This window comes from Pungitius pungitius, chromosome 14 (genome assembly GCF_949316345.1).
Source record: "Pungitius pungitius chromosome 14, fPunPun2.1, whole genome shotgun sequence".
Classification (NCBI taxonomy): domain Eukaryota; kingdom Metazoa; phylum Chordata; class Actinopteri; order Perciformes; family Gasterosteidae; genus Pungitius; species Pungitius pungitius.
In genome coordinates, this window is record NC_084913.1 from 4,741,930 (window position 1) to 4,767,440 (window position 25,511).

General features: G+C 47.4%; 2 protein-coding genes across 2 annotated transcripts; both read left to right on the forward strand.

Annotated features, from left to right (window-relative positions):
• The first annotated feature begins 1,727 nt into the window (after positions 1-1,727).
• si:ch211-195o20.7 (cytospin-A) lies at positions 1,728-13,281 on the forward strand. Its single transcript, XM_037487223.2, has 12 exons — positions 1,728-2,476; positions 2,851-2,975; positions 4,683-5,318; positions 5,522-5,574; positions 9,267-9,757; positions 9,953-10,049; positions 10,166-10,232; positions 10,842-10,902; positions 11,101-11,197; positions 11,314-11,430; positions 11,523-11,582; positions 11,683-13,281. Exons 2-12 carry the CDS (start codon positions 2,936-2,938, stop codon positions 11,770-11,772), a joined length of 1,809 nt encoding a protein of 602 aa, XP_037343120.2. The 5' UTR covers positions 1,728-2,476; positions 2,851-2,935; the 3' UTR covers positions 11,773-13,281.
• Positions 13,282-13,494: 213 nt separating this feature from the next.
• Positions 13,495-24,981, forward strand: cd109 (CD109 molecule). Its single transcript, XM_037487221.2, has 32 exons — positions 13,495-13,574; positions 13,708-13,859; positions 13,944-13,972; positions 14,499-14,732; positions 14,829-14,957; positions 15,074-15,113; positions 15,365-15,446; positions 15,529-15,628; positions 15,725-15,818; positions 15,922-16,031; positions 16,147-16,338; positions 16,559-16,663; positions 16,774-16,836; positions 17,331-17,504; positions 17,602-17,754; positions 18,353-18,422; positions 18,543-18,627; positions 18,710-18,827; positions 19,087-19,200; positions 19,395-19,601; positions 19,763-19,904; positions 20,383-20,559; positions 20,649-20,730; positions 20,843-21,074; positions 21,437-21,611; positions 22,118-22,308; positions 22,419-22,574; positions 22,672-22,737; positions 23,295-23,434; positions 23,583-23,739; positions 24,335-24,437; positions 24,560-24,981. Exons 1-32 carry the CDS (start codon positions 13,495-13,497, stop codon positions 24,757-24,759), a joined length of 4,152 nt encoding a protein of 1,383 aa, XP_037343118.2. The 3' UTR covers positions 24,760-24,981.
• The last annotated feature ends 530 nt before the right edge of the window (positions 24,982-25,511 follow it).

The following is a 25,511-nucleotide window of genomic DNA, read 5'->3' on the forward strand; positions in this document are numbered from 1 at the left end:
GCTGAAGCCCGGTCAGGAGAGATAAATCCTCCGGAGGCGTCGGTCAAAATTGGATCGGGAAGACAAAAAAAAATAAACAAAAAGGTCCATTTGACCTTGAGAACCCGAGTCACGTAAACAGCCCAAACACTGGATTATGGGTCCTCATTTACCTCGCTGAGAGACAGAACCGTGATTCCTCCCGGAATAACCTTTGTCCTCGTGTCGCTCAATCTGCTTCACCTAATCTGGTATTAGAGCCAAAGACCTGCGACGGGGGGGGGCAGACGGTCACCGTGCGCACCCAACTTCGTACCATTCCCCCTGCAGTGTCCGCCATTCAGCCCCACCTGCCATGCATGGATTAACCCGCTGTGGAAATAGGTGTTTCCATGTGGGGGGGGGGGGGGGGGGGGGGCACTCGAGGCGTGGCGAGACACTGAGTGTGGTTGAGAATGCGTGCCGTGCCTTTATGGAGCGCACGGGGGCCATGCTGTCTAATGTCGTCATGGCGGCCATTAAAGGGGACAGGAGGACAAAAGAAAGTCAAATTGTGAAGAGGGGAGGACGGTGAGGAGGATCCCCCCCCCCCAGGGTCACGCGCACGGTTCTAATCGCCTTGATCTGGACCGAGACCGACACCCGTGAACTGTTTTACAATTTTTTTTTTGGTCGCGACGGGTCTCGCAGCAACACAAATTTAAGCGAGAAAACTTAATTGAAATTTAAAATGTCAAATCAATCACAAAGCATATGTCCTGAGATCCGGGGTCTGATCTGATCGCCTCCCGTCACGCTGGCGAGAAACCGCCTTTCAAAAGTCTTTTTTTTTTTCAGGCCCGGTGTGAAATGACCGGGGGCGGGGGAGGAGTTGTGCACCTTGCTGCTTTTGATGGATGGTCCCTCTTTTTTTTTTTGCAGCGGCGGTCGAGCATTATACAGTTTATGAGGTGGGGGGGGACTGCAAAGACAGTGCACTGATAAAACAGAGAGGCGATAAAAGAGCGAGGGAATGTTGGACGGCACTGTGTTAAACCTGTTAGCTTGTTGCGGGGGGTGTCGCACATCAGCGCTCGTTCGTTTGAATGAAGTCGACTTCAGCTGTGCCCATTAACGGAGAGTATTTTTCTGTTAGCGATATAATGAATATTTAATGAAAAGATGTTGGAAGAGATTTACGAAATAAAAGCATTTGGCAAACCCGCTGCTCTGCTGTTGCACTTAGTCACATTTGTGGGTCCGGTTGTTTTTCTACTGTGTGGTGAAGTTGTGCTTTTTGTACCGAAGAATGAAGGTGTTTTTAGTCAGAGTGCAATTCATGCTGCGTGGCTGTGATTAAGGTCAAATGAGAGATCAAGTGCTGATTTTACAACTTTATGAATCGGTTGAATCATTAGTGTGAATCTTTTACTTTGAAATACGCAAACTCAAAAGTGTAGTGCACAGATTTAACATTTGTGCCGTTGTTTATTCAAACACATATTTGTGATCCTGTATGTTTCTCCAACCACATTTCAAAATATATTCATTCCCCTGCACTGGAGTCACAATTAAACTGCCTATTTTAAATTATAAAAGCAACACGACACAATCAAAACTCAATTACAGTTCCTATATATATATATATATACATATATGTATATATACATATATGTATATATATATATATATATATATATCTCGTGTTTTCCAGTCTTCCGAACTAGATAACTAACTATATATATATATATCAGAATCATTTAAGCCTTTTGAATTATTTATTTAGTATTGTACAATGAGTCACATCTAATTAAATGTGCAAGTCCACTTGAAGCTGCAACGTAGCAGAGCGCCAGCAGGCTTCTTTAGAAATCGCTTCTATCAACCTACATTGTGTGTCTTTCTCATCCGGTTTTGCAATTTCAGATTCATGCAAATCAAAAACTAAAAATGTCATTGACCATTCACCAATAAAGAGTTATCAGGAAGAGTAGGAGGACTAACTTGGGGCAGTGTGCATAAGTTCAGGTGCAATAAACCCTGCTCGGCCCAGCGGGTCAATGGGTCACCGGCCAATGAGTCGGCTTCAAATTAAACCAAGAGGAAAGTGGCCAACCCAACATCCCGGAGGCAACAAGTTGTCCCTGTGGCGGCCTGGCGGCGCCCTCCAGCGGTCACGTCGAGTGGACACATCCAGCGCCCCCCCCCCCCCGGCCGCCATCTGCCGCCCGGCTCTCTCCACCAATGGTTTGTTTCGGGTTTCCCTCCGCGCTCTTTGTGCGTGTTCAGACCATGTCCTGTCTGCGTGTCGGTGAGACGTCTCCAGCGGCGGCATGTCGCGGGGTTTAGAGCGCGCTCGGACAGGGGACGCGGCGCCGTGGCCTCTCCTCTCCTCTCCTCTCCGCGGGGACGCACTGGGCAGCGCGCACGGCCCGCGCGGCGCAGACACACGTCGGAGAGCGCAGAAGAAGAGTTCTCCGTGAACGCAGTGGGGGGGTTTCTGCGCTTTTTTAAAGGGGTTTGTATGCGTTTTTTATTGCTCTTTTAATGCATCGCCGTTAAACGTAGCGTGCGATACGTTGATGGGACTTTTATAAACTTAACTTAAACTCGGGGTGATGCTTAATCGGCGTTGGGTAAAGCCAAATGCGTTACAACAACATGTTATTCTTTCTTATCCAATTTGCTCATACAAGTTAGTGCCGTTAGTTGAGTTGTTTCGCGGAGTTTGTTTCTACTGGAACATTTTCACGTGAAGGGTTTCAATCAGATGTTTTATCCCACCGTTGGAGGCACAGAGGTCCCTGGGCGGGATAACGGAATAAATGCATGAAGTTCATGACTTCATCCCTCATTTTTCTGGATGTCCTGTGTGTGTGCCTGTGTGTGTAGGTCACTTTGGTCTGAGCTGTGAAAAAAAAAAAGCATCAAGCCCCCGCAGGGCCTGCATCATCCGCTCACACCCCATTACTGCAGCATGGGTAACTTTTCCAGCAAGGACAGCCATGGACCCACAGGTAGGTCAACGCAAAAATACACCCACAGAGACACAAACGCAAACTAATGAGCCTCAATTTCTTTATTTTTATTATCTCAAACTAATTAGGAGCAAATGACTTGAATCTCCTCCGGTCTGTCTCTGAATGCGTTAATGGATTTCAAATGTTTGGTGGCTGTACACACAGACCTAGCAACGTGTGTGTGTGTGTGTGTGTGTGGGGGGGGGGGGGGGGGGGGAGATATTTTGAGAATAAAGTCAGCCCACTTGATACATGAGGTAGAAAGAGGATGGTACAGGAAGAAATACGGGAAGAGCTGGGAGATGACGGGTGAATGAGCGCCAATCGTGTTTTTGCAGGCAACAAAAGGAGAAGCAAGCTGTTAAAAAGGCTTTATGCGTGGGTGTGTGTGTGTGTGCGCGCGTGTGTGCGTGCGTGCACTGAGCTGCAGCAGGAATCTTGGCCGGCCTCCTGCGTGTTGCACAGTGAGTGGTCATTCTCCTGGCGTCCCTATATGATGCGTTCAGGCCAGCTGTGATGAATAGGCAGAATTCCCCAGCTGAGCACAAGGGCAGCGGATTAATCACAGGAAGCCTGATGCTACTTGACACACGCACACACACACACACACACACACACACACACACACACACACACACACATTCTGCCACCCACGCGCATTGGCTGGACCAACAAAAAGCCGAGGTGACACAAGAAAGTTTCGAGACAATCCCGTCATTCTTTCCCAATGATTTGGCCTCACAGCTGTTCGTGCGTTACTTCGCTAACACGAAGAAAAAAAAAAAAAGGGAAAAAAACACTTTGTTTTATTGGCAATGAGGCTTTTGTCCAAACAAGGAATAGGTGGAAAGAAAAAACGGATACACAATGCCCAGTGGTTCCCATAGCTTTTAAAGTTGTTATTAGTGGCATGCAGTTACAGACAAAGAGAACTGGGCCCTGTATCGTTTGAGTTATTGCCTTTGTGTCAGGTTTGGAAATGTATTTGCGCCTGCCTGCTGCAAATTGGTCTATGTACGGGAAACATTTCCCCTCTGTGTAAGTGTGTGTGTGTAAGTGTGTGTGTTCCTGAATGTCAGAGAATGAATGTCACACACAGCGCTGTGGATGAGCGGCCCCTGAGGAATGTCCGTATTAAAGCATTCATCTTCAGGGGCCCGGCCTGAATGTCTGCCGGCATGTTTTTTTTTTGTTTCTACATGCCACAGCAGTGAGCACTAAACCTTCTTTTTTTTAACAGTCTGTCTATGATTCGGTTTCTCCATCAGTTCTTTCAATCCCATTGTGTTGTTTTATTAATCCTAACTTTACAGCCTTGTTATTTTACTGGATGTAAATCTTTAAGGCCAGCCATTGGCCACATACACTTCCATTAGATCAGTGATGCACAAGACCACTTTAAATATTAAACAATTTGCATTTACATTCACTTTGGATCTTTCAAATCGGGAGAAAGAGTAGGAGTCATTTTAAAGGAGATAAGGAGAAATTGATATCTGATGAGTTTTTATCTAAAGCAGATTATAAACGATATGCATGAGTCCTGTTTGAGTTCGGTACAGCGGTGGCAACAAAACGAAAGCACAAGTAGACAAAGCTGTACAGTGACAGTAAAACACAACCCACCAAACATTCAAGCCCCAATATATAGTACGTGCATCTTTTAAAACATGTCTTTGCTTTTCTTATTTCATCTGGATTTAGCTGGGGATAGTTTCCACACTCCTCCCGCCTCCCCACAGACCGACGGGCCTCCTTCCCTGCTCAGTGGCCCCTCTTTCCTCCAACCTACTCCTCACCCTCCCACCACCGGGGCACCGGTTTCGTCGCCACCTCCCGTCCCAGTGGCCCCACCCGGCGGGAAGAAAGCCCAGCCGAGCGCCAACGCTACCGCCACCGCCCGCGGTGCCGCTCCTGACTGGAGGCCCCGCCCACCGGTCGGCTCAGACAGCTTCACCTTCGGCCCCGGCGTCGGCCCCGGCGTCGGCCCCGGCGTCGGCCCACTGCGCGACAAGTCAGGGAGTGCCGTGGGAAATGGACAAGATGCTTTGGGGAGGAATGGGGGACCTCCCGCTTCCACCCCGCGACCCGCGGCCCCCCAGGGGAGGACCGTGGCCGTCGGCCCCACAAAGAGCCCCGCCTCCCCGTGCGGCGCCTCACCTGTGCTGGCCGGCTCTTCGGGGCCGGACCGGAAGGAAAGGGACGGCGGCCCAAGTCAGCCTTTGCCGGGGGGTCACGGAGGTGGGGACGGCCGGGGCGAGGCGCTGGAGAAGCTGCTGGAGGAGTGTAGGTCAACACTGGGTATCACTGCCAATCAGGATGGGGCCAAAAACACTGCAGGTAGGACATAATACAATGTACTCAGTGTTCTGATGATGAATAATATCCAGGTCTACAGAATCTAAAAACCCTCATTTCGTTGGGGGCTTGACATTTCCCTGTGTTGAGAAGGGTTCCTCCGTTTCTTCTTCTTTTTAATTAAAAAAAGAAAAAAATTGGATATGCATTGAATGTCACCTGAAATTTCTGTGTCCTTCCCTCAGAGGTACTAAAGCATCTAGTGACAGAAGTGAAGAGTTTGAGGAGTACTTTACAGGTGAGAAAGTTTGTTTGTGTTGATAATGACCATCATTTAACATTGTTGAGCTCGTCGGTTGCTGCCACCCACTGGCCTGGAGGTGTTTAATAACTTGCAGACTTAGACGGTCAATAATGGCAAATTCTTTACAGCAAGTAAATAATATTTTTGGGGACCGATTAAGTGATGCAGGACATTTTAGCTCGCTAAGCTAACTAAGCTAGCTCTAGCTAGCAACAATTTCCTCTTCAACCAATGAGTTTAGCAACGTAAACAGGAAGCCGAGCATCAGTCAGAGTTGCGCTTGTGACCTTCCGTCCAGGAGATAACAGCGATACCCCCCCCCCCCCCATTCCCATCCCCCTCTAACCCCCCCTCCATCACAGAACAACTGTGGGCCCCTGTGGGATCTGCAGCTTTGCTAATGGAGGTCTTCCTGTCCTCCGGTTCTCCCGGGCCGCCCCAAAGAGGAAAACCTTTGAGATTGTCATCTGTCAGAGTTGGTTTTGTCGCTCATACTTGTTTGTCCCAGATAGTCGGGGTGTGGCGACTTAAATGTGGAAACGCTAGCAGGGACACCTGTTTCTTTGCATGGTTAATTGGATTTTTTTTTTGCCACTCTTTTGGATCGACACACTATTGGGATCCAAATCTGTACCTTGTAGAAACAATAAGAAGGTAAATTACGTCAGGCATTCTTTGGTCCCATTGCTCGGGCGGCGCATGCTCTCACGAGGATGGCGATACGCTGCATGTAATTTCCTGTGCGTCGTTCTGTCCAAATTCTTCCCTCCCCTACGAGGCTCCCAGCTCCCTCTATATCCGCCACAGTTTACGACAGCTGGAATATGACCCAACGATGCGCCTCCGTCGAACCCCGTCGCTCTTTTACCCTGCTTTGTCCACCCCGTGACCTCCTTCTGCTTCTATGAATCATCTTAATTGTTCATACCACTTGCTAATCGGAAACACGTGACAACCATGTCCTCCTCTACCCCGGCGCTCCCTTCTCACCTCCTTCCCTACTTGATATTCATAGCCAGCTTTCTCCTGTTTTCGCCCCCCCTTCCGCTCTCCTCCAATTTCCCACATCCCGGTGAGGGACCAGGAAACACTCGCCAGCTGAACCTCAGAGAGACCTGTGGTATGCCAGTGAGAGGAATTATAATATCGGGGCGATCCAAAACTGTGTTTACTCTGGCCCCCGGTGGGGCAATATAAGCCCCCAAAGCTTGCCTTTATGAACCCTCCCGGCCTGCACCGCTGCCCAGGGAGCCTGTTTGTGCTGCGAGCTGGGAAGGGGGGGGGGGTGCGGAGGGGAGGTTCACATTCGGCTGTTCGGGAAGACAACAACTTGTTTTGTGCTGTGCGGCAAGATGGGGGGGGGGGGGGGGGTGTGCACTCCACTTGAGACGGAGGACTCGCGGACACGATTGGATGCATTGAAAGGCGCTGTGGTTTTTGAAGCTCTGCGCCCTCCCTCCCTCGCTGTGCCTCTCCGCCGGGTGCTTCAGACTTTTTGCTCCCACTCTCTATCTCACCCCTCTATCTGCCCCCCCCCCCACTCCCCGGCCATATTCTACCTTGCTTCTTGAATTCGGCTCTTCCTCTTCCGTTACTCTTCTCATCGGACTCCAAGCTGCTTCGGCCTTTTTGCTTTAGCTTTAACCTCCTTGTTTTTGGACCGTTTTTTAGGTTTTTTTTCTCCACTGTGTGACATAGGAAGCCATTATTCTTCCAGTCCTCAAATGCCCTTGGTGTCTTTACACACTCACAATGTATTCCTGATGTACTGCAGTTCCGCTGAATTCTAAAAAACACACATGGTTAGACAATGCGCATCGAGCTACAAAAGGGTATCATGCGATGTGGCGTCTGCCTGTGATTATGCGCACCACCACTCTTCAATTGTCTTGCCCAACAAAAATGAAAACACTCATTCATGGGCAGTGTGTGTGTGTGTGTGTTGGGAGGGGTGGGGGGGGGGTTTGGCTTGTCAAAGTTGTGCTCCCTCCCTTCTGGAGTCCTCGTCGATTCACAAAGCCCCGCTTTGGAATCAGTTCCAGGTGAACGCCGCCGGAGATTTCCAGGAATGGTCTCCCGGTTCCCTCTGCTCTCTTTTCCTCTTCGCTAGGCTGCTTTAGCAAAAAAAAGAAAAAGGGGGCCGCTATGGAGGCCACGAACGGGTGTTTTGGGGGGGAGGGGGGGGGGCGGACGACTTGTGTCTGTGTTTGCAGCAACAAGTAAATGGCAGTGACACGGGACTCTTTTCTAGGATGTCTGTGGTCGTTTAGATGCGCTGCTGAGCCATTTGGGCCAGTCGGGGGAGGGGGGGGGGGGGGGGGGGGGGAAATTGGCCTGTTTTGTGCGCTCGTGTGACTGCTGTAGAGAAAGTGAAATGTCCCTTAATAGCTGTAACGGCCTATTCTACCTGCAGCGGGCTGTGGAGAGCTGGCGAGGGGAGCCGGTGACCGAGCCCGGGATGTTTCAGAACCACGATGGGTGTGGAAGTGAACAGATGCGCACACACACACACACACACACACACACACACACACACACGCACGCACGCGCGCTGACACAATCATGCGTGTGCGGGGCCCTGATACCACATCTGGTCTTGCTGTGGGACAACTCTTGAGGGAGAGCAAAGTGTTTTGTCTCCTAAGACTGACAATCCACACCCTTATCTCAGCGGGAACCCGATGAGCAGTCCTTCCTGTCTCCCCAGACGGACATGCTCCAGTTGGAGTCGTGTCCAGATAACAAAGACTCTGCGACGACGAGAGCCCCTGAAGGCCAAACGGGCGCATTACTCAACGGAGAACGTCTCCAAACTTCGAACCGCGCGGTGCTACTATTCATCTGACTCAATTTACCAGGGAGAATGTGCTCCAGCTTGGCCCTGAATGTGCAGAGAAAAATGAAGTGCGGTTTAGTGGTAAGAGAATAAGGGAGCTGTATGTGGGAGAGAAAAGGGGAATATGAGATGTGTGTGCGCGCAGTGTAATCAAATCCAGCTGTGGTCTTGAGTCAACGGTCAAACTTGGCTCTTATGTTGCCTCCTCCTCCACATCTCCATCCATTCGTCATCTAATTACCAAATGCTCCCCTCCTCCCTCACATGTCCCTTACCTTCCTCCAAAGCCTGAACCGTATTAAATCTGTATGATTTTATCCATTATATTCTCTCTTCTAATGATAATGGATGCTCAACTTTTTTTTATGTCCTGGTGTCTTTGCCTTTGGTTGTGTTATGTGTCACGTTTTTTGTGTGGGATTCATTTCATTCATCAATTCAATTTTTCAATTTTGTCATGAGTTGTTCACACAGGAAATAAAAAACGTTATGGGGCTGGAATATTTTCTTTCCTGGAACAAAGTTGATTTTTAAAGGCACCATCATCCAAATTCCTTGTGAGAAATGGACCAACTCCCACCTTACACCATACGGTTCGACTACAGAGGCTCAATAGTCTGGACCGAGACCGTATTATTCCTTTAATCTTTGACAACGACCTCGCCTTCCAGACCCACGCTGATCCTTTTTACAATAAAAGCCACAGACAAATAGACTCTGATTTAAATATATACAAATTTTAGAATGTATTTTGACCCACAAGTACACATAAATAAGAAACTCAATCTGCTGTTGGGATATTCAAATGACCGAATGTTTGAACCCGCCCCTCATTCTGTCCCCCCCCCAGACGGAGCGCGGCGACTGGCTGCAGTTCCAGGCCGACCTGCAGGTGGCGGTGGCGGTGGCGGACCGCCTGAGGGCCGAGGCCGAAGAGGAGCTCACGTCGCTGCGCTCGGCTCACGAGGACGTGGGGCGGGAGCTGGCCGCTTCCCGGCAGAGGCAGAAGGAGGCCGACGCCCACCTGGTGACCCTGAGAGGGGAGCTGAAGCAGAGCCGGCAGAGGCTGGCCGCTCTCGCCCAGGCTCCGCGTCAGGAACCGGAGAGGCCCGACGGCTCCGAGGGCAACGGAGGTGCCCCGAGGGGCCGGGAGAGGGGGCCGTGCAGGCCGGGGCGGGCGGGGGCGGAGGCGGAGGCCAGGGGTCGGGACGGATCGACGAGGAGCGTCGAGGATGCCAGCGGGGACTGTAAAGGTGTGACCCAGCGTTACCTGAGGAACGTGACCAAAAAGGACCGGGGCGGAGAGGAGGCGCGAAGGACAGCCACCACAGAGAGGTCAAGGTGAGATGACCTGTGTGAGCGTAAGCGGCACTAAAATGTGTTCCGACCGCAAGGGATTTCCAAAGTCAAGAACCCAAATAAATACTATTCACCAAAGTCTGTGTCCACTTGAGGACAGTTCTAATAAAATAAAATGCCCGTTTCTTTGGTCGATTTGAGACATTGTTCTCCTCACTACGTATTGTGATGTCACAGGAGCCTTTCCAGGTTACCTGCGTCCTCCGGTTCCCCCACCATGCAGAATGGAACCTTCCAGCCCCGGTCTGCCTCCACCGTTGGCCTGACAAACAAGGTGAGACCATTTATCTCCAGCCTCCATTAGAGTTGGCTTGATTGTCTTAATTCATGATTCGATGACTCTGTAGTGATTCAAATTTGAATTTTTAACACCTTGTGTTGTTTGTGAAGAACTCGGGACAACCGAGAGGCCGAAGAAGTCTGGATTGGCAAGACAGCCGGTCGAGTAGTGAAACAGGTGGGCTCGTTCGTATTTTCCATGTAACCACTTTTACCCCTGTACGTATTTATGGCCCTGTGTAGTTGGTTTATTTTTATAGAGCAACCCTTTTTACAAATGGGTCCCCATCACGTCGACGACCTGAATGCGTCAGACTCACATCTGTGCTGTCAGTACGATGTGCCACTGTACGTCATTTACAAACAGCCTGTGGCGCCTCGAAAATAACTTTTTGTACAGTTTCTGTGAAGAACTGTGTGCTCTTCCAGACTAGTCTGGGCTCTAATAGTGGTCGAATGTAATTAAGTATATTTAGGATACTCTAGTTCTGCGGCACTTGCACTTTACCTGAGTATTTTGTGTAACTTCATACATCTTGTCCACTGCATTTGAAACAATAGATAAGAACATTTTATTCTATTTAACATCTGTTATACCTTACAGCTCACTCTGATGCCACTGGGTGGGCAAAAAAACAGCTGCTTTAAACATAAAGAACTACAGATAAGGATCTTTGAGGGGGGGGGGGGGGGGGGTGTAGCTGAACCTCCGTCCCTCCGCCACCACTTAGTGTTCATAAAGATAACATGCTGTCATGTAATGAATAATGGAAGCTGGTCTCTGCAGGGAAACGTGAGGAGTCTCTAAACAAGCACAACTCTACCCTCACTGAGCTGCCTCCCACCAAGTGAGTCTTCACCCAAACACCCACGCGCTGACAAAGCATTTTGTCCGAAGGGAGCAAACCGATTGGCCACAAGCTGCCGAAAACAAATGAGTCCCTTCGCGTGTTGTAATAGGCTCTCCTGTCAATAACAGAGACCACGGTGTGACTTTTTACATGTTTACATGTGGTGTTTCACCCAAACGTTGACCTTGTCGTCAGGTCCCAGGATGGTTTCAGCCTGCTGCTGCGCCGCCACGGCGGCTCGAAGAGAAACTCGCTTCTCCGCTGGTGTCAGAGCCGAACCCACGGCTACGAGGTGATCCCCGGGATTCGCGCGAGCAAACACGCTGTGAGCGAAATGTGCAAACCCGGCGGTTTCTCTCCGGTGCCACCGTAATCCTTTCTGTCCCTGCCCCCCCCCCCTCCGTGCAGAATATCGACATCACCAACTTCAGCAGCAGCTGGGCCGACGGTCTGGCCTTCTGCGCCGTGTACCACACCTACCTCCCCTCACACGTCCCGTACGCCGCGCTCACGCCGGAGGGCAAGGTAGGTCCCGCCTCCTGCCGCTGGCCTGACGCACGAGACAAGGTGATATGACGGCGTTGAGCCTAAATCGATTGGTTCCTTTTTCTCCGTAGAGGGAGAACCTCTGCCTGGCATTCAAAACAGGAGAGACCGTTGGGATTGAACGAACCCTGGTAGGCCTCGGCGTCTTTTTTTATTATTGAGAATCGCCTCCTTCCACCACGGATGGAAGGTCTGAGCTTACGAATGTATTTGATGATCTTTGCTCCGTAGACGTTGGAGGAGATGCTGAGAGCAGGCGGTCCCGATTGGCAACGGGTCCTGAGCTACGTGGAGAACATCTACCGTCACTTTGAGATGTGACCCTGAAGGTCCCTCTAACGGGAAACGAGATTGGTTCCCGGAAAACGATTAAATGCCCTTTCTCGTGTGCCCTGATAAAATGTCAAAAAGTATTTTAAATTTCTATGTGCTACTGTGGACTCAAGTGACCTCTGCTTGTGAAACGCTTCAGAAAATGTCCTCCGACCAGCAGTGGCTCGTTTTCAGTGTCCCATTCATTTTTATATATTTTTAATACACTTAATCTGCTGCCATTTGATTTTTACATCAGAACGTAGGAAAGAATCTAGACACAGTGGAAGTCTGACCAATTGAGACCGACAATAAAACACCTTTAAAAACATTTTAAATATGATTGACCATTATATAAAGAATTTGAGGAAGATATATATATATATAGTCTTCACACTGGCCAAAACAATACTGTATGACAGACATGTCTTTTATCAAATCTGTAGGAAGTTCTTAAACTGCCAATGTGTGTTTTCCCTTTATACTTCTCCCCGAACCCTTTTTAGCACTCTGTAAATATGCACTTTTGTAAACACCTCGTTGGTGTACGAATGTATTAATGTACAGTACAGATGTTACGCAACCTCTGGGGACTTCCACAGGCTCGGCATGGTGTTTGTTCGAAACGGCCGCAGACCAGTCAGGATCCGTCGGCTTCAGATTTCTCTTTTTGGAAAAAAAAAAAAAAAAAAAAAAAACTTTTCTCACAGCAAACACAGCGACTGAATGGCAACAAGTGCCTCCATGTTAACAAAAGTGCGAGTTGCATTACAGGAGTGACGTAAGAGAAAGTACAAGCCAACATCAGCTCAGGTCACACCTGCGTCCTCACGGAAGACCAGAAACTGGATAACAAGTTTCAGCAAATGTAACGCGGGAGTTTGATGTTCCAACATTTTTAAACCTTTTTATGTATGTATGTAGAGTGAAAGGGAAGAATACCAAAGAAATAAAATGTTAATATGAAGTAAATGACGCAGTGTGGATATTGTGCATCGCAGGGAAATTCCAAAGAACAACTCAGAGTAAATTAAACGTTTACTTTAATCATAGCACTAAGCAGAGTGAAGAACTCTCATGTCTACCAGCTTGGAAGTGAGGAGTTAGCCTTGACTTGACCACCTCCTGCTGGTAAAGAGTTAGAAGGGCCTTCACGTGTTTTCATGTCCGCTTGGTAAAAGGTTCGAGGTGAAAACATGATCCAACCAGGTCAGCCCCTCCCCTCCCAGCTGCAATTGTTACACAAACCCTTTGTGTTGCACCAATTTATGTGTTCCCCACTTGCATAACCGTGCAAAAAATGACAAGACGTCCCTTGGCCTGGCAAAATTTGGTTTTCCAAAAAGTGATCAAATGTTTCCAAAAGCGATAAAGATTAAAACGGCAGCATCTCAGTTTTCTGATAGCACGTCACGTGTAAACCTCTCAGGTGGTTTTGTGTCACACGTTACATGCAGCCTTGTTTCCCCCCCCTAAAAAAAAAAAAGACAGATGAGACGTGTCCCCCCTGGGCTAGAAGGTGTGAAAGTGTGTGAACTCCCTTGTGCGACAAAGACTAGACGTGTGATGATATGTGCATGCATCCCTGTGTGTGTGTGTGTGTAGAGGCGTTGGCGGTCACACACACGGGAGGGAGGGAGGGAGGGATCTGGTACGTTTCCAGGTGACTTCGCGGAGCGGCCCCTGTTACTTCTGCGTCTGAACCAGGCGTCGAAGGTGTGGACCAGAAGCATGGCTGGGATCTGGGCTCTGGTGGTGTGTGCATCAGTCGTGTGGTCGGCTGCGCCCGCTTTGTCCCTCAACTCATCCAGGTAAGAGACGTGGTTCGTTCTCATTGTATGTACTACTAGTCTTAATCCCTATATTGATGTGTTTTTTTTTTTAATCTCACGCTCCAATTTGTTTTGCTTATCCATAACGAGCCACTCTTTTTTTCTTCAAAAGGCCGTTCTTTCTGATCTCAGGTCCAGAGGTGGTGCATGCTGGGACACCCACTTTGCTGGCAGTCACTGTCCTTGCTGACTTCTCTGGCAGGGTGACGGCTGAGGTTGCCGGTGGCAACACCAAAGTGGCCCAGACAGAGGACTTCGCAGGAGGTGATACTGCAGGAGGCTTTGGGTTAATTTGCATAATCACTTTTGACTTATTGTGCTAAAGTATCCATTGTGTTTTTTTTTAAGGTTTAACCAGCGTCCTCACAATCCCTCCTGTAAGTATAAATGCAGTTTATATGTCACCGATGAGAAAACAATGATGAAATTAAACTTTTCAGTGTCTCAAAATGCACCAACAGCGTATTGACTTATTTTTAGACTTTTTTTTCTATGACACTTTTTTCCATAACATTTTTAAACTCAATATTTGCCTTTTTTCATGACTTTTTTCCATAAAACATTTCACGATATTTTCTGATTTAATATATGACACGTTTTTATCTTACAAGGTCATGTCTCATCTTACATTTACATTTTGTAAAAAAAAAAAACTTTTGACCTAAGATATTTTTTTCAAAATGTTTTTGGACCTTATATTCTCATATTTGTCTTTCGATGACTTTTTTCCATAAAATTATATAGATTTTTTTTTAAACTTTTTTGAAAATATTTTTCTACCATATTTTGACATTTTTCTAAATCTTTTTAAACCCAATATTTTCGCAATTTCGCAATTTTTTCCAATTACCTTTTTCAATCCAACACAACCCTCTACTTCACATCTTTTGACTTTTTCTCCAGATTCCTGGAACTGCCGCTGCAAATTCCCCCTTGAACCTAACGGTGAGTTTCTACAGAGAGAACGACCTCGTTTTCACCAACACCACCACCCTCAGCTTCAGCCCCAGGAACGTCTCCACCTTCATTCAAACGGACAGATCGCGCTACCAACCGGGCGACAGCGTCAAAGTCAGAGTTGTGTCTGTGCGGTCGGATAACCGTCCGTACAGAGGCAGGGTGGATCTCTCTCTACAGGTAGGTCTCGGACGCCTGTGTCCCGAGGAGTAAAAAGCATCTTTTGTTTCGTGTGGCGGCACGAGGTTTTGAGCGACGTCCTTTTGTCACGCGCAGGACCCCGGCGGGAACGTCGTCGACAGGTGGGATTCCACTGGGAACGTGGGGATTGTGCTGTGGGAATTCAGCCTATCCCACGCAGTCCCAAATCCCGTCGGACAGTGGGTGATAACGACCACCATACAGGTGGGCCTGAAAAAAAAAATCATGAATTTACTTTCATCTGTTACAAAAAAATACTGCCCGTTGACTTAAATGAGAAAAGCAACGTTAAATTCCCCCTCCAATCCTCTTCCGTCCAGGGCGTCAGTGACGCGAGAGCATTCGCTGTGGAGCATTACGGTAATAGATATCAGTTTTATTGCAATATCAATCCAGTTAGTCTATCAAGACTGAACGATCCCAACAACGACCGGGAGATTACGGTCATTTCTGTGCAGAATCATGGTCCCCAGGGGATTAGTACTACCCCTCCCCCCCAAAAAATACACCATTGGTCTCCAAGAGTTTGTCCTCTGAGAGTAAATACAGCAGAATGAACGTGGCCGATAGCCACTCTCTCACTGATTCCCACCAACGTTTCACCGTTGCAGAGCATCCGCTCTTCGAAGTGCTGCTGAGGACCCCGTCCCGGGTCCTCGTTGGAGACGACATATCGGGATCAGTGAGAGCCCTGTGAGTTCCATCAACCCACGCAAAGCCCAGGCCGCCACATTTCAGCCTATGATGCCAGTGGCTTTCTCGTCTCCTCCACTAGTTACCCGAGTGGGAAACCTGTGCAGGGAAACCTAACCGTGTCGCTCACTCTGGAGGCCGGGATGCCCAAAACCTCATTCATGCCCACACAAACCACACCGGTGAGGCTTTGGAACTAATTTACGGTTGGCACGGCAGGTATCTGCCTACTGAACGACCCCGGATGACCTTTTTTTTCCTTTTTTTTCTCGTTCCAGATCTATGGGTCCACACGGTTTTTCTTCAGCAAGGATCTGCTTCAAGGAGCCGGCAGCGTACGCGTTTCCGTCTGCGTTACCGACAATTCCACAGGTGGGGTACATTTTGAGGCCTAGTCCGTTCGAGCGTCCCAGTTGCCCCCTTTTCGAACCGCTGTGCTGCAGCATCTCCTGTCTCCCCCCCCCCCCCTTCCAAGGACTCCGAGTGAACAGAACGGTGCAGGTCCAACGCGCGAGCACCGCGTTCCGGCTCGCGTTCCACCACTCGCCGCAGACGCTGAAGCCGTCTCTGCTCTTCGTCGCGAAAGTGATGGAATTATTATTATTAATTATTATTATTATTATTAATCTGCGTATGCGCCGTCTGTTTTTAAACTGATGTCCCAGTTTTCCCATTCCCCCTCTGCGCGTCTCCTGTGCAGCTCAGGGTCTCCAGGTGCGACGGGAAGCCGCTCAGCGCGCAGGACGTGAAGCGCTCCGCGGCGATTGAAGTCACCCAGAGAACGTCCACGGCGGCCGGCGAGCCGACGACTCTGACGCTTCCGGTGCCCGAGGACGGGAACGTCGACGTTCGGTTCGAGTTACGGGATCAAATAGAGATGCTTTTCATTCGGGTGAGCATTTGTGATTGACGACACGGGGCTCGAAGCAGTTTGGTTGGATGCAATTTCAGTTTCAAAGAAGACACACAGAGATCCGTGGAATTTAAGCAGAGCATCCTGAAAATACTTCATTTTTGAGGAAAAACAAAACCTAAACAATACGCGTTGATAATATATTTAATGAGGTTGGTTTATTTTTTCATATCTTCTGTGTCTTGGGTTTACATTCAAGGCAAGATTCCAGTCCAGTGAGGAGACTCTGACTGTCTACAACACCCAGTCCTCTCCCAGTGACTCCTATATTCAGATTTCCCCAATCAATAACTCACAAGCACAGGTAGCTCTAAGCATTTATTTAGTACCATTGGGATACGTTGATAAAGAAATGAGTAGATGACGCTAATAATGGAAACAAGGCATAATTCAAATAAGATACTTGTCTTTCAGATTGGAATACCTCTTCAGATGGATGTGATGAGCACCTTTCAACCAACTGAGATGCACTTCGTGGTACTTTTCCCTCAATATTAACAACGCATTGGGACAATAAAGACAGTCACATGAGTTTAATTGCATTTAGGGGTAATACAAACTTGATTGCTTTGGGTTTAAATCCAATTACTCAAGTCTAGCATTTTTATTTGAAACAATTTGAATATATTGTTTCGCATATAATCTCACGACACATGATAGTATCTTTACATGAGCAGAATATGTGGAAGTGGGCATCTGCCCAGACAACCTCCGTGTTGCTCAGTATGGAGTACATTATTACCCTACTACTTATTTATTTAACATTTTAAATTAAAAAAGGTGTGATTAAAAATGTTCCATTCTTCCAAACAAATTCACTTTCTACTGTACACACCAGGAATGTGTAAAGTAGAGTGTTCTTGTGCTCTATAAACCCAGATACAGTTTTTAGTTGGTCTATTTATGCGCTCCGACGAGTACACCAATCACTGTAAATGATGGATGTACTTTTACGGTTGATGTACTTCCAGGTGAGCTCGAGAGGGCAAGTGTTGAGCGCCGGGACGACGACGACGTCCTCCTCTTTTTCTCTGACTCCGACGGTGTCCTGGTCCCCTGAGGCCTGCGTCACCGTCTACTGCATCCTCTCTGACGGAGAGGTCGCCATGGACACGGCGCACATACCCATCAACCAACGACACTACGTACTCTTCCTCTTCCTCAATGGGTTTCCCACGGTTAATATATATGTTTGTTTTTGTAATAGTCGCGGTAGATACTTTGTGCGTTTGCTTTCCCCAGGGCTCTCTGAGCTGGAGCTCTGCCAGAGCTCAGCCGGGAGAACGGGCATCGCTCACCGCGACAGCTCTGGAGGCGCCGTCCGTGCTGGGAGTCGTGGTGACGGGGGCGCAGGACGACGCTCCGCCCGCTGACCTTGACCTCAAAGTGGAGCAGGTGTGATCACCCGTTTTGATATGCCAAAAGCTTTAGGCAAATAGCTAAATATCATCCGTGAAACTTAAAAGTCCCCCTCAGATCTGCTTCATTTTTGTCCCTCTATTAAACACTTCACACACACTTTTCCCAGTGAGATACCACACAGCCGGTTCGTCTAGGTGTAATCCATCTGGTCTGCTTTGTTGGGAGGTGACTCCGCTCTTTCCAAGAACTGGTAACGTTAGTGTGCTGGGTCACGGACCGGAGGGTTATTGATGAATGCGAGGTGAAGGAAACAAAGCCCCACCACAGTGGGCTGTCTTAAGATGACCTTTGCCCATCTCCAAAGCACAGATGGCGTGTATTGTGTCTGGTGGAATACACTAGTATAACAAGCGAGATCTCCTCGGGCATCAGAGCTGAGACCGTTTTACTCCTTATATCACATGCTGACCTATATTTCACACTAACAATGCGTGATCTGATAGTGGACTCCTTTGTACAGGCCTTTTCTATCTGTATACAAAAAAAAAAAAAAACTTTAAGCTGTAATATTATCAGCTAATGTAACAGGTTTACCATTGTTATCGTTGTCTTTGTGTCTTTCAAACCACAGGAATGTAATATTAGGATGCTGACCAATGCCAGAATATATCAGAAAAACAGGCCTGATGGACCTACAAATGGTACGATGACAAATAGCACACTGAGTGAAGGTGCTTTTTAATACGGCATATAAATGTTTGTTTTTTTTGGGGGGGGGGGGGCTCTTTATTACAGTTCTGATCTCGTCTCTCCTTGTTAAGACCTAGCTGACTTGATGGTGGAGAAGTACTGGAGCCACTGGATGGATGCCGCTGAGCCCTTGCTATGGTTCGACACTAGTGTGACGTGAGTGCTGAAGGGAGCCCGCAGCATGATTCGTTTTGAGTGTTCAGTGATGCGCTGAATGCGCTCCTTCCTCTTCAAACAGTAATCAAACGTGGACGAGTGGGAAAGTCACGGTGCCGGATGGCGTTACGTCTTTGAGCGCTTTTGCACTGGTGATGTCAGACAACCAGGGTCTGGGCTTCTCTGCTGTGCCACAGAAGGTAACTAAATCTTCGCCATGGCCTCCGCACATCTAATTGTGTCATTTTTCACAAGTCGAGGACGTTGAGCTTCTTTGTTTGTTCTGATAAAGGGAAAGTAGACACAGGGAGAGATTTAATGTTCAGTCTTTCCACTTGGTGTCACTCTAATAGTCTGTTTGCTTCTGTCTTGTAAACAAACTAAAAATAGTGTAGCTTTAAACAGTTCAAGGTTGTATACTAATGTTGTAAATTGTTTTATATGTTCTTTCATCCACAGCTGACCGTCTCCAAAGATTTCTCCTTGTCTCTGGATGTCCCACCGTATCTCATCAGAGGAGAGGAGATTGTGCTGGAGGTGAACATCATCAACCATCTAGAGCACGACATAGAGGTATGGACGACTACATCTTTGGAAATTCTTGCTACAACTGGTAAACCATCTGACCTGGAAAGTAGTACTTTACTACCTGATGATTTATTTGTATCTTCCACCAATACCGGTCATTTATGGCAACCAGAAGGTGGTACATATCTCTCTCTCTCTCTCTATATATATATATATATATATATATATTCTCTCATCAGGTCATTGTGCTGCTGGCACAGAGTGAGGCCTTCGAGTATGTTTTCAAACGGGATGCCTTTGGGAGTCGTTCTCTCACCGTAGGGAGTCATTCTGCTGCTCCAGCGCTGTTCCCTATAAGGCCCGTGGTTCTGGGCCAGATGGACGTATGCGTGGAGGCCGTGTCCGCCCAGGCCTCAGACACACTTGTTTGGAGGCTGCTTGTGAAGGTGCGGTATGATGGGAACACTGGATGACGTCCAATAATAATACTACTACTACTACTAATAATAATAATAATACTCAGTAAATAAACAGGGCGAGTTCACAAATGCACCGTGCTACGTGGCACGAGATTAAATCTTAAAAATAACTTCCATGTTTCTCAAAGCCGGAGGGAGTTGAACAGTCCTTCTCAGACACTCTGTTTCTGGAGATGGCACCAACGAAATACAACAGTTCCAGATCCGTCTCCTTCTCCTTTCCACCAGATGTGGTAGCGGGCAGCCAGAGGGCCCATGTGGCATTGGTCGGTACGTCCACGGTTTCGTCCTCCCTGTTCCATTTTGGGGCTTTTCATGTTTGCTTGAAATCCATTATGCATGCATAATATCTTCCCTATCTTGCATTTTCCATCGTGAATAGATGATGATTGTGGGCACAAGTCCTGAAACATTTGGGAACGGAATGATACCCAAGGAATAATTGACGTCAGATGGGAATGTTTATGGTGGGCAGATTCTGAGCAGTCGTTTCACTTGGCTCCGTTTGGGTTGAGGGATGTTGGGAATTCGTTGCGGTAGAAAGGCGAGCCCATATTTGTGGTTTCTGTACTGTACATGCGTACAGTGAGTATTAAAACATCACGCAAATATAGAATTGACTTTTTCCCCTCTAATGTGGCTTTCTAATTGGCATGGTGTTTATTCTCCATTTTTCCATACCTTGTAAATTTAAGATTTTGACATTCATTAACCTGTGCAAACTTGCGTCATCTATTGCTTTTCACAGGTGATATCTTGGGCATGTCCATCAGACACCTGGACTCGCTGATTCAGAAGCCCGTTGGCTGTGGGGAGCAGGTCATGCTCCACTTTGCTCCGTGTATTTATGTTCTCCAGTACCTGGACAAATCAACTGCGGACAATCAAGAGATCCGGAGCACAGCTCTGGGCTACATGATGGAAGGCAAGTCACTGTTGTACCGTAAATGTACTGTATACATACCGTTTACAGTTATTGGACTCAATTTGAAACGTTTCGTTTCCTGCTGTCAGGATATCAAAGACAACTGTCCTTCCAACGAGATGATGGTTCGTTCAGCGCTTTCGGAGCCAGCGACACCTCCGGTAGCACATGGTACGTCACCAGTGGAACGGCTGCAGGCCACGAGAGCTTTCGTTGCGTTCAATCGTCGCTACAGTTGGTTTAAAAAGGCCTCTCAACGCGCTTCTCCTCTCCGTGGTCCAAGGTTGACGGCCTTCGTGCTGAGGTGCTTCCTCCAGGCTCAGCCCTACATGCAGGTTGACCCGAGTGTCCTGTCCAGAGCCGTGACTTGGCTCTTGAAACGGCAGGGGCCCCGGGGTGAGTTTGTGGAGGTGGGCAGGTTGATCTCCACAGAGATGCAACGAGGACTGGATAATAGCTCGGTGGGACTCACTGCCTACGTGCTGATGGCGCTGCTGGAGGACAACAGCCTCGCGGTGAGTTCTGGGAAATTGTGTGTTTCGGGGGGGAAATGGGAAACGGACACAACTTTTGTACTTTTCAGGCGACACCATTTGCCGATGAGTGTCGATTTGATCCATTCGTTGCTTGATTAAGGGTCTAAGAGGCTTCAGACAAACTTTTTTGGGGTCTAAAGCATAAAGCGCAATATATTTTATCCTTCTGCTTATCGTCATACTGATTTACAGCGGCGCTCTTGCTCAATGGTTTTTAATGAATTAATAAATGTTTGTGTGTGTTTTGAGTCGATGTTTCGCGTGCCACCAGCGTGGATCGTGAGGATCTCTCTGGCTCTATTTGTCGGTGACAGACTTCTGCCTGGTTTGTCTTTGTAAAGGACATGTACCCAGGTAACGTGTCCCTGGCTCAGCGGTACCTGGAGAACAAAGTGTCCAGTGGAGCGATCGTCAGTAACTACAGCTTGTGCCTGGTGGCCTACGCTTTAGCTATGGCCAAAAGCAATGTGGCCGACACTGCCCTGGGTGAGCTCAACAGGAGAGCTGACCACAGAGGTAATTCGCTTTTGTTCTTCAGGAATTTGTAAAAGTCACATGTCTACTTAAATCCTTCTTATAGTTGATACGGCATGCATGCAATCCAATGAAAGTGCCATTATGTGGACGATATGGAGGCTTACAAACAATGAATTTACCAAAAATGAGATACGCTCAATGTTTAATGGGGAAGAAACCATGAAGACATATCTCAGGATAAACTTATACCTGCATGATCAGCACATTCATTGCAGCTATAAAACAAAAGGTTGCTTTCAATTATTATGTAAAGGGAAGCTAGAAGTCACAGACAAATGTGCAAATCATTTTTACTACAGACAATTAAAGGAAAAAATATAAAAAACGATGCCATTGCAACCCCGAAATACTAATCGTGACTAATCCCGTGAGAAAAATAACCTGCCATTTGTAGGAACTTACTGCATTGTGCCACCATCTGGTAGAGTGCTAGAACTTAAATCACATGAAAACGACACATCCTGTGCCGTGATGTCCTTCCTCAGACGGAGTCATGACGTGGGGATCCTCGGCCGGCCTGGGGTCACCCGACTGGCAGCCGCGCTCGGCCCAGATCGAGATGACCTCCTACGTGCTGCTGGCGCTCTACAGGCGCGGCAGCTTTGTGGACGGCATTGAAATGTTGAAATGGTTGAGCGTGCAGAGGAACCATTTGGGAGGCTACGGCACGACACAGGTGACCCGACGCCTGCTGCTGCTGCTGTTGCTCGACGTCTGTCGGCCTGTGCGGCGGACCCGTTCGTTCGGGTCCGCGTTGCGCTAGCCAACATTCTCTCCCTCTCTCAGGACACGGTGGTCGCCCTCCAAGCCCTGGCCGTTTACGCCGCCTTCAGCGGCGCCATCGCCATCGACCTCAGGCTCAACATATCTGCCCCAGCGTCTTTGTTCGAGTCACTCTTTAGCATTAACTCCACCACCTATCTGACGTTAATGAGCAGAGAGGTAATTGACCTGGGTTGAATCCTGCGCTCGTAATGTGCATTTTATGTGGTACTTTATTTATTTTTGATATGAGACTCAACCTCTCTTTGTTCCTCAGATCAGTTTTGACAAAGATCTAAATCTAAATATATACATGGAGGGAAGAGGATTTGCAATATTTCAGGTAGGGTAATAACATGTTAATGTTTTTCTTTGTCTGTAGAATATAGATTGGAGCTATAACATGAATTCTTCGGAAACAATTCTCATTTAAGGAAAATGTAACTCCACAACACGGGAATGTTTTCACACATCAAACAGCTTTAATTCAATCGTACCAGAATAAATTGAACACAGCGGTTGTAAAAGGCAAATATAGCATGATCATGGACTCCCAGCAATTCCTATCTGGAACACATACTCTAGCTTGAAAGTGTCTCCGGATCAACTTACTAGGACCTGGTGAGAGGTTAATCATTTCATTGTGCTCAATCTCACAAACCTTGACATCCTGTTTATACTTCCATAATTCAATACTTTATCATTGGAAAAAATGCAACGATCTTGATTTAATTCTCGCTTCGCTGTTATTATGACCGTGAGTGATTTAAATTGAATCGTTTTTATTACATATTCATATGGCCTTTAGCAGGGCGGATCAAGCAGTACAGTAAATTTAAGCTCCTGGCTACTGAATCTATTTTTTTTTTACACTTTTAAAACATCTGTTTATCCATCCAGATGAACATCTTTTACAACTTGGAGAGCAAAGCTTTTTCACGGGACCCGAAGCCCCGCCAGGACGAGGAGGCATTCTCATTAACTGTTGAGGTTACTGGGGAAGTAGACCTCAATCACATGCTGTTGTCTATATGCACGGCGTAAGTACTGCAACACAGAGCCAACCTGTATGTCGTAAAATGTACCCCAGTTTCTGACTTCATTCACATGGTTCATTGTTGTCATGCATGTCAAACATCCAGCAAGACAACAGACCATTATCCGGTACATCTTCCTGTTCCTCTGTAGGTTAAAGGGGAATCAGGTGATACCTCATACGGGGATGGTTATAGTGGACGTGGGCATGCTCAGTGGTTTCAGTCTCTCTCCTGAAGCTGCTGCCTCCACGGATCTTATCAGAAATGTGGAGATACTTGCTGATAAAGTCAGCCTGTACCTAGATTCAGTAAGTGTTTCATCATGTCCTTGTCTCATGTACCTTGTACTTTTATTTTGTCAAATCAGAACAGATCTCATTGGTTGGATGTTTGACTAACCCTGTCGTTTTCCTTCAAGGTTATTATTAATTGATCAAAGAGCTTCTTTGATGAGAGAATTACTTTTCATCCGATTTATTACATCCGGAAACACTAAACAATATTATCGTCTCAAGAGTTAAAGGCCTTCTTCCTCATGGCACGATGTTCATTGAGTACATTGACAGCCCGTTGAGAGTCAAATACATAATGAAGCAGTGTACGCTTTAAGGGGTGGCTACCTTTTGATTGACAGGTCACTACAAGGGTCTTTTTTCATTTAGAAAAAATGAACCCAAGATGACCACAGCAAAAATGGCGATCGCAAGGCTTCCAAGCATGTTGTCCCAAACCAAAGGGTGACGCCACAGTGGCGTATTCATTTCGTATGCGGGCTGCAAAGAACCCCCCTTTTATTTTAAAGATAACAAATGACTAGCTACATCACAAAGTACTTGTACATTTGACAGAATAAGGTAAGAGAATGTTATATTGAGTTACATTGCCTCGGCCCCCCGCTTGCAGCTCAACAAGTCCGAGGTTTGTATCAGACTGCCGGTGACCAGAGACTACAAAGTGGCCCACGTGCAGGATGCCGTGGTGCAGGTTTACGACTACTACGAGCCCGGTGAGTGCAGCCACACGTCGTTCGATTCTGCAGTCTGCTCCCGTGACTCTTCGGGGACATTCACACGCGGTCACCTGCTGATTATCACTTTTTTTTTTTTTTCCCCCCTCCCCATCTCACAGCGAGAAAGGCGACGAGAACGTACAACTCGGACGCGCTGCGCAGCACGACCCCCTGCTTCTTCTGTGGTGATAACTGCGAGCGCTGTGGGCCGGGCTTCACCATCGCTTTGTCATCACTGTTTTCTCCCTCTGAAACCAGCGCAACCCACAGCGTTGTTTCCATATTTCTTGGAGTTGCTGCTTTTTTTGCGGTGCAGTGAATTATAGTGAAGATATAATGATATAATAAAATTAGCACACATGGAATTGTTATATTTTAGAAATCTATTTTCTTTGCTTAGAGCACATGCCTTCTACTGCTTGTGAACTGTTTTGTACACAATATGAAATGTAGGAAAATGCTTTGAAACTATTCTGTCAAATTTCATTCATTTAATTGTAATTTTTAGTTCCGAATAACAATAAAAAAAACACGGTAGAAATTACATGAAATGATTTGTCTACCTTGGTCATGAGACCTGCCATTTTTCAATATGGTTTCATGTGTTGACAGAAATGAGAGCTCTAAACAACAGAACTCATGTTTAGGAACAAACTAGAAAATGCATTTCCTCCAGAAAATCCGTTGGAATGCTGAAAGCTGAAATGAATTTCAGAAAATTGCAAAAAATACAAAAATGAAAAAACTGAAAAGTTTGGGGAGGAGGGGTTTGGAGAAAAGGAAATTTTGGGTGGGGGGGGGGTGGTTTTTTGATGGGTGGTTTAATAAAAATAGTTGAGGGGGTGGATGAAGGTAAGGGATTTTCACTCACGCTGTCCTACTGACTGTCCCACAGACTGTCTCACACAGACTGTCCCACAGACTGTCCCCCACAGTTTCACACAGTGTCCCACACAGTGTCCCACAGACTGTTTCACACAGTGTCCACACTGTGGACCTGTGGTCTACATGTCGGTCGGCTCTGGCGGAAGTTTACAAAACGTGTGCCTTCTGTTTTTTTTTTTAAATATG